This window comes from Lynx rufus, unplaced genomic scaffold (assembly GCF_022079265.1).
Source record: "Lynx rufus isolate CCGP_SWC_20201006 ecotype Redwood Valley unplaced genomic scaffold, mLynRuf1.p SCAF_4, whole genome shotgun sequence".
Taxonomy (NCBI): domain Eukaryota; kingdom Metazoa; phylum Chordata; class Mammalia; order Carnivora; family Felidae; genus Lynx; species Lynx rufus.
The window spans coordinates 10,959,537-10,968,330 of NW_025814856.1; the positions used below are offsets into that span (position 1 = coordinate 10,959,537).

Below are 8,794 nucleotides of genomic sequence, written 5' to 3' on the forward strand. Positions count from 1 at the left end.
CCACTGTGACCCTGAGCTTCAAACATGCCCCTCAGTCAGTCTCTAACGGTGGTCCCTCTCCTATTCAAACCCCTCCCTTGGTACCCTATTGCCTACAGGATAAAAGCCCTTATTGGGCTGTCGGAGAACCCGCAATCAGTATGGCGGTGGGAGGGGGGGACCATGGTCAGCTGGAATGGCTGCCAGGGTCTTGGGCTCACACACCAGCTTCCCCTCCACCCCACCCCTCGCCTTCGTCCTCCCACTGCGCTCCCGCAGGTCCCGAAGCCCCCTGCTGGCTGTCAGTGGCGCCCGGGCAGAGGAGACCACACAGGTCTAGTCCTGGGAATCCGGCAGGGGGCGTGTGTAGGATCGGGGTGGATCCCAAGCCAGGGGGAGCTGGCGGGTCACTGGGGGCCCGGGCTCAGCGGCTCCACCCGCAGCCAAAGCCCGCCCTCAGCGCGCAGGATGAGCTCCCACTTCCTGCGCGGCTCCTCCTTGTCGGGCAGGACCCGAAAGCGCAGCAGCGTGAGCGCCAGGACCACCTTCATCTCAGTCAGGGCGAACGTCTGCCCCAAGCAGTTCCTGCGGGCGGCAGTGGGCACTCACTCGCCAGGGACCCCAGCAGGTCCCGTCGCGCCCCGAACCTGGCCCGGGTCCGCCAGCCCCGCCCTCAGGGATACCGGAGGGGACTAACCGTGCCCGGGACCCCCATACAGGGGTCCCTGAGCTTGGCTCATATCTCAGCCCTGAGCTCCCAGACAGAGGGAAGGGGCTCTGAGCACACTGCGGAGCCCTCCTTGGACCCAGCCACCCCCCACTGCCCAGGCCTTTACCCCCAACCCCTGGAGGAGGGGAGAGAAGGAGAACCATTCTCAACACGCCCTTTCCCGCCCCCACAGCCACGTCTGGGATCTCAGGCCCAGGCCCCTGCCCTCACCACCTCATCCCCACCTCAGATGCCCGCTGCGCTCACCTGGGTCCCGCGGAGAAGGGAATAAAAGCCAGGGAAGACCTTTTCTTGATGTTTTCTGGGTCAAAGCGGAAAGGATTGTATACCTGGGGGTGGAGAGAGGCGGGACTGTTGGATGGGGTTTCCCAGGACAGCCGGGTTTGGAGACACAGGTGTGCCTTTCATGGAGGGAGCGATTTGCCAGGTCAGAACCCTGAACCCTCCCTTAGGCCCCGCTAGGCATGTGGCCAAGGGTGAGGGTGGGTGGAGGGGAGGGAGGGGGAGGCAGCACCTCAGGGTCTGGCCACACGGATGGATTGTGGTGGATCCCGAAAATACTAACGAGGCAGACAACACCTGTGGGAGGGGAGGGGCCAGTCAGGAAGGGTTTCACCCTGCCTGATGGGCCCCTCTTCCTGCACACGAGGCTCCTCCCCCTGGTGTTGTGGGCACCTTTGGGGATGACCCGGCCATCTGGGAGCACGACGTCCTGGGTACAGCAGCGGGAGATGACTGCGACCGGGGGGTGCAACCGCAGACTCTCCTTGATGCACATGGTCAGGAAAGGCAACTGGGCCAGGTCGTCCCTAAGGAAGCCCCCCAACGATTAGCCAGGGATCCAATCAGTCTCCCGCAGACCTCAAGCTGCTCCCCGGATTCTGTGCCTCCCTCGCTCTCTCTCTCTCTCTCAGCCCTTCCATGTTCTCTCTCTCACTCTCAAAAATAAATATTAAAACGAGTTTTTTTAAGTATTTCTGAGCAAAGCCCAACATTCATACAGTACCTTTGAAAGTCAGAAAGCTTTAAGTTATACAATTTATTTAAAAAGGAAAAAAAATCTCTTTGCTGGACTTCCCAGGTTATTTGAACAAATAAAAGGCACCCTCCTAGGTGGGATACCTAATATAACGGTGTGGGTCCTTTGTAAGTTAATTAATGTATCCAATACACCCAATTAAAATCTAGTTGGTGTTTTTGGAACTTAGCGATCTTATTCAAGTTGAAAAACTTAAAGTTCAAGAGTTGCGGTCGATTTAAAACACCAGATGAAGAGAAGTCATCCACCTGATATTAAGACCCATTACAAAAATATAGTGATGATTAAATTAAATTCAAATCAATTCCATTAAAAGGCAGCAAGGCACTGTTGCAAGAACAGGAAAACAGACCCAGAGAACAAGATAGAGAGCTCAGAGACAACTATGTTAATAGGTAAAAACGAACCATCCAGTAAAGAAGGCCCTGCAACCCCCAGACAAGGGATGGTTCAGACACAGACACAGACACCCCCACAGTCTCACCACTACACACACAAAAAGACTGAATCATCATGCACTCCACATATAAGATGGGGTCTTCTCTTACACGAGAAAGGTAAAGAAATAAGGGTAAAAGAAGGTATAATACAGAAGACAACTTTCTGACCGATGGGTACAAAAGAATTCTTAAAACCCCAAAACATCAACCAGAAGACAAAAAAAGAAAAGGAAAAGAAAGGAAGGAAAGAAAGAAAGAAAGGAAGAAAGAAAGAAAAGGAAAGAATGAAAGAGAAAAGAAAAAAGAAAAAAAAAGAAAAGAAAAAACATGCACAGAATTAAGGATTTCTGTTTAACAAAACACTCCATTCTATGGAAAATTAACATTCAGATGAGAGATTCACAGAAGATAGTTGCAATAAATATATAGATCTAGAAGAATATCTGGAATAGACAAGGAATTCCTACCAATCAACAAGAGAGATGGCAGGCGACTCAAAAGAGTAGACAAAGGACATGGTCTAGAAATTCATGGGAGCTCAAACTCAGAGATTTAAAACATGAAGAGATGGGGTGCCTGGGTGGCTCAGTCCGTTGAGCATATGACTTCGGTTTACATCATGATCTCGAGGTCCATGAGTTCGAGCCCCGCTTCGGACTCTGTGCTGAGAGCTCGGAGCCTGGAGCCTGCTTTGGATTCTCTGTGTCTCCCTCTCTCTCTGCCCCTCCCCCGCTTGTGCTCTCTCTCAAAACTAAATAAATAACCATTGAAAAGAAATCACTAAATAAAACGTGAAGAGATGCTCCAAGTCGCCGATTACCAGAGAAATGGCAATTATATAGCAATGGGATGTTACCTCATATGTATTCGAAGTGAGAATTAACAAGGTGGGTGATGGTAAAGCCCGGCTGAGGCACCGGGGTGGGGGTACCCCACGCACTGACAGTAAAGGTATGGACAGGAGCCACCACTCTGCAAGGCATTGGCATGGTCAGGGAAAGGAGATGTCTGTTTCATGACCCAGCGAGTTGGCTCTCAGCCTAGGACCTGGAGACATTCTCAGACAGTTAGATAAAGACATGAACACCAAGAGGTTCATTGAGGTCATGAGATGGAAACCTCCTGGATATTTAGGTCCAAGGCACTAGAGAGGAACTTTCCATATGACACCGTTTGAATTGGTACCAAGTGCACTAAGTGTTTGAAGTTGAGAGACACACAAAAACACTTCTCCACTTCACACAACTGCTGTACTGAGCCCAACCTTGAACTTGAAGGCACTACCTCCAAACTGTTCAGTCCACCGTCTCCTCCCCATCCTTCAGCCCTTGGCCCCCAATCTCCCTGGAACCCCCAGGCTCCACCTCATCGCCTCCAGTTTGCAGATATGTTTAATTTGAATATCTGACTTGTCTCTCCCCTGCTCAAACATCTCCCATGGCTCCCCACTGCCTTCCTATATTAGTCACGAATCTCCCTTCAAGAAAGAACTTGATGTCCAGCTCCAAGGAGTGCAGTCGGCTGACAGCCTCCAGTTAGAGGGTCTCTGGGCTCTGCAGCAGCATTCAAGCCAAGGCCACACTCTCTTGGGTAGGTCCCAGCCACTGACAGAGCATGGTGGGCCCCTACTTTCTGATCACTTCTGCCCAATGTGAGACTCCCTCCCTGAGAGCAGTATCCCTGCACACTTTTATCTTTTATCCAATACTGGCTTCCCAGAAGACTTGAACTGACACCTTTGGAAAATCTTCACGTGGTTTCCAAAGCAGACCAAGAAGGGCTTCCATTACCAACTACCAGCTCCAGCCTCACTGGGAGCCTCTCAGATGCTTCACACTGTAAATTTCACAAGGATCCAGCCACGTTTACTTCCTCCCAAACACGCCAGGCCCACCGCTGCATAATTCCATCAGGGCCTTTGCACAAGCTGTCTGTAAGGCTTGGAGCACTGTCCACTACCCATTCCCAGAGCGCTGAATTCATATTTGCTTCTTTGCTACCCAGCCTCACCCCCTTCTTTCCTCCATGATCCAGCCTTGACCAAGTACGACTTAAATGGCAATGGACATGGAGTTGAGAAGGGCCGGCAGGGTAGACAAGTTTACTGAACCAAGCAATGGGTAACTGTTTTGCCCTCAAGGACCACTTGTGAATCCCTGGAATAGATAGTAGGTGGGAATTAGATATAAGAGCAAAAATTAAGAGTAAGGGTCTTTAGGGGAAATGTGCAACTTCAAGCAGAAAAGCAAGGGAGAGAAGTTCATTTACTCAACACACGCTGGATGGCATCTGTTCTACACACATTGTCACGGTTCTCCAAGCAGCCCTTGGAGGAGACATTCCCTGACCTGTCCCGCCCCCATTTCCAGAGGAGAAAAGTGGTACTCAGAAAAGGGAATTGGTTTTATTCAAATCACATAGCAAGCAAACACGGCAATAAATGTGGACACTCCAATCTTTCTGTTGCATAAGCCTGCTTTCCCCTGCTCTCCAGGCTGGGTACCATACCCTTGCCTCTGGGTTCTGCTCCTAGTCTCTCTAAGCAACAATGACACAATCAACAAAAAGTTCTTTCCCCTTCCCCAGCAGGGGAGCAGAGCCAATGAGAAGGGTTACAGAACAGCACATGAGGACATGCACTCACCATTCAATCTCTTTAGGCTCACGGTCCTTCAGGAGCTCTTGCACCTCCTGCCGACAGCGCTCCTGATACTCTGGGTGCTTCGCGAGGTTGTACAGGACCCAGGAGAGACCACTGGCCGTGGTGTCATGGCCTGAGAGGCAGCCAGACAGGCTTGGGTCTCTGGGCTTGTTCAGCACCAGAGGGCGGACAGCGCCCTTCGTTGAGGCCCTCAGGGAGGATGGGGAAGATGGGGTGGGATGGGGTGGTCCAGGGCCCACCTGCCAAGTCCCTGGGATTGGACAGACTCCTACCCCCTGCACTCCCACACTGGGATGCTTACCCCCAAACATGAAGGTGTCAGCTTCAGCTCGGATATCCTCATGGGACAGTTCCTTCCCATCTTCATCCTGCAGAAAGGGCACGACCTCCTGAATCACACCGGCTCGGAGGGCACCTGAGTCTCGCCTGAAACAGTCTCTCAGGTTCCATCACCAAAGAAGGATTCGTCCCTCATCATCTCTAGAGCCCTATCCCACAGGTCTCCCTGTCTGCAGCTTTCTTCTCCCAAGCAGCCTTCTACAAAGTCATGTCTAAAACATATCCCTGACCTGTCTCTCCCTTCCTCAAGCACCTTCCGTGCCTCCTCAGTACCCGCTGGGTCAAGTCCAAGTTCTCCCATCTGACATTTGGAGTCAAGGTGCATTCTAACTCTTGAATTCTGATCCCAAGGAAGCCCACCTTGGCCAGCAGGAGCACATCAATGAAGTCCAAAGTCTTGGCCTTAGCCTTGGCCTTGAGGAAGTCATCGGAGCCCTCAGTAAGGAGGGAGCAGCGCCGCTCCTGGATGATGGCATCTGTGAAGTTGTGCACCAGGTCACAAGCCCTGCGGAAGCGCCGCCCATCAGGGGTGAGGTAGTACAGCAAGTCCGGGTACAGGAAGATCTGCCTCTGCCGTTTCACCACAAGGGCACTGAGCTCCAAGATGGCAGCAATATATTCACTGGGGCTCCTGAAGGGTCAGGCCATAGAGAACAGCTCCTTAACCCACATGAGGCCCTAGGAGTGCCTTCCAACCAGAACCTCAGAAGCATGTCGCTGCAAAACAGAGTATCCTGCAGGCATGCTTCTCTCTCCACCTGCCATCTCTGTGAATGGAATCATGGCCCAGACCCTGGGTATCACACTCATCTCTCTTCTGTCCTACACAGTATCTGCCCCTGCCCATTCCTCCTTACTTTCCCCCAAATCTGCCCCATTTTCGCCACCACATTCAAGCTACCTCCTCCTCAGATTCTGTGTCTATGTTTCAGTTGGTCCTCTCTAGAGTCCGATGTCCAAGAACAGCTTTGACCACGGCCTTCTTCTGTTCAAACTCCTCCCACATTCCATCCCTGGAAACCTCAGGATAAAGCTCAGAGCCTGTTGCTTCACCTTTGAATATCCTTAAGATTAGCGCCACATGCCAACCCTCCAATCACATTCCCAAGGTGGCACATGCTTTATTCATCCTAGTCCTGTTGGCCTTTAACAAGCATTTTTGCTTACCTGAAACCTTACCTTTCTCTTTCCCTTCCTTGTCCTTCTTTGTCTCACTCTGATCCATCTCCTCCAGGAAGTCCCATCGGATCGCCCTGGCCAGCCCTCCCTTCTCCATCTACTCCCTTGGGACTACGGTTCATGTTCCCAGATCCTGAGCAAGCACTCACTCCTGGCAATTGCTGTCAAAACTGAAGACACATTTCTGCAGACTGTCCAGGGTCATGAGGCTGATGTGCTCAAACATGTCCAATCGGGTGCTGCCCTCTGAGACTAGGCGCTTCCACTTGGCCTGGACAGAGAAAAGGGCAAATCTGGGGCTGGGACCTACCTCCCCTGAGCTCCCCCTCACTCCCAATCACCAGGATGGACTCCCGAAAATCCACGCTCCTGGTCCTCCACCCCAGGCACCCATCTCCAGGGAGGATCAGGCTTGGGTGGGAATAGAAACCCTTACTATTAAGACCCAATGGCTGGGGGTCAGGAGACCTGAGGTCAAATCCTGGCTCTGCTTCCTACACCCCTGTGTGCCCTTGGTCAACTCACTGCTGCCCTCTGGACTCCACCTGTCAAAGCTTCAGTAACAGTTAAGATGACTTGCTCTGTTGTCAGACAAACCAGGTTGGAATCCCAACTCCATTTATTAGCTCACTTGCTAGCTGTGTGAACGGGAGCAGGCTCCCTAACCTCTCTGAACCTCAGTTTTATCACCTGTAATGAGACAATAATCATCATCTCTACCTTATATGGTTGTGGAAATGAAATAAGACAACGTGTGCAATAGAACTGGTGCATGAGGGGCAGTGGGGAGGCTCAGTCGGTTACGTGTCCAACTTGGGCTCAGGTCATGATCTCATGGTTCCTGATATACACCAAGAGCTAAGTAACCATTAGCTATCACCCTCATTTTCGTCATTACCATAGAGGTAGGCGACTGCTGCAAAAGTGTCTCCATTTCTTCATCCCTCCCTCTACCTTCACCCTTTGCAATGAGGTTTGGCAGATCTTCCATTAGGAGGTAACACCTCTTTCTCCAGCTCTTGAATTGGAGCTGGATGTGGGACTTGCTTCTGCCAACAGCAGAAGGTGGAGGTCCCGGTTGCCTGTTCTGAAACTAGGCTTCAAGAGGTACTGCATGTTTCTGCTTGTTCTCTTGGAGCCCAGGGTCTACCATGCGATCAAGCCTAGGCTAGCCTACTGGAAGGTGAGGGACAAATGCAGGAGTCTGGTTGTCCCACCAAGGTCATCCTAGACTAGCCAACCATTAGCCAAGCCCCAAATGTGTGGCAGAACTGAGCCTGGAAAAGCAGAGCTGTCTCCCAAACCCAGCCATGGCCACAGACACGTGAGTGATTCCAGCCAAAATAAGAACTATTCTCCGGACTCATCATCTTGTGAGCAAGAAAACACAAATTCTTTTAACCTCATGAGTTTTAAGGTGCAGTTCAGTGAACAAAGAGCTACCATACAGTCTTCATCATTAGTGTCTCAAGTTTCACAGAGTTTCAGTGAGGCAGATTAGAAGCTAACACCTTCCGAGCACCTACAATGTGCCAGGACCATGATTCCATTACATCATCTTGACCACCCTTTAAGAAGGGCTTATAATCCTCATTTGACAGATGGGGAAACTGATGCTTGGAGAAGAAATAGAATGGCCCGGAAGTCATCTAGCAAAGCCAGGACTCCAGGCCACTCCCCTTTTCCCAAGGCTCCAGCTGGGAAAACCTTTCCCAAGGCCTTGGGAAGCCTTTCCCAAGGCTCCAGTGGGGTTCAACTCACATGCATGATGTCTGCACTTTTGTTGAAAATCTTCACATAGGATTTCAAGATTTCAAAGTGGAAGGCAGGTGTCAGCAAACGACGGTGGTGGCTCCACTTGTCACCAGCAGTCAGGAGGAGCCCATCCCCTAGTAGAGGCAGCCACGAGGCGTAGGCAAGGGCAGTGCTTTCCCCTGAGACCCCAAGGATGTCTCCAACCTCCTTCACTTAACAGTTACTCACCCAGCCAGGGCCTCAGAAAGCTGTAGAAAAACTTGTCCCTGGGCACGATGGTGGCTGGCAGGAGAGACAGATCATCAGGGGCCATAGAGAAGAGGCAGGGATGGGCTTTGGGTTGGGGGGTGGAGGATCCAAGCCAGGGGAATGCATACCCCCTCCAACCTGCATAGTGGGAATTGTATAGTGCAGAGTGGGGAGGTGAGGGGGGACAAGACCAGGCTGCAGCACAGAGCAGAGCAAAGGCAGAGCCCATGGACCTACGCCTAGGTACTTAGATGCTCCCGAAAATAGGGCACAATACACCCAACATGCCTTGACATGACACCTTGCCAGTCCGACATGTTCGAAACACCCAAGCACCAATCAGCACTCCACAAAATGCCTTTACAGGGACCTAGGACATCGCACCTGTCCCACAACCCTCTGACATCTCCTGGGACTTCTGA

General features: G+C 51.6%; 1 protein-coding gene across 1 annotated transcript; it reads right to left on the bottom strand.

Moving 5' to 3' along the window:
• Positions 1-270: 270 nt before the first annotated feature.
• Positions 271-8,232, bottom strand: LOC124524016 (cytochrome P450 4F3-like). Its single transcript, XM_047096010.1, has 9 exons — positions 8,130-8,232; positions 6,518-6,639; positions 5,550-5,820; positions 5,152-5,218; positions 4,833-4,962; positions 1,385-1,518; positions 1,224-1,288; positions 956-1,038; positions 271-564 (listed from the first exon to the last, which is right to left on the bottom strand). The coding sequence occupies exons 1-9, from the start codon at positions 8,133-8,135 to the stop codon at positions 387-389; spliced, it is 1,056 nt and encodes a 351-aa protein (XP_046951966.1). The 5' UTR covers positions 8,136-8,232; the 3' UTR covers positions 271-386.
• Between the last annotated feature and the right edge of the window lie 562 nt (positions 8,233-8,794).

Excerpts from the sequence above, each read along its gene's own strand:
- LOC124524016 (XM_047096010.1), bottom strand. Across the intron at positions 4,963-5,151 it reads TGACACCTTCATGTTTGGGG|GCCATGACACCACGGCCAGT; the intron begins GTAAGCATCCCA and ends GCTGCCTCTCAG. Across the intron at positions 1,519-4,832 it reads GAGCCTAAAGAGATTGAATG|GGACGACCTGGCCCAGTTGC; the intron begins GTGAGTGCATGT and ends GGGCTTCCTTAG.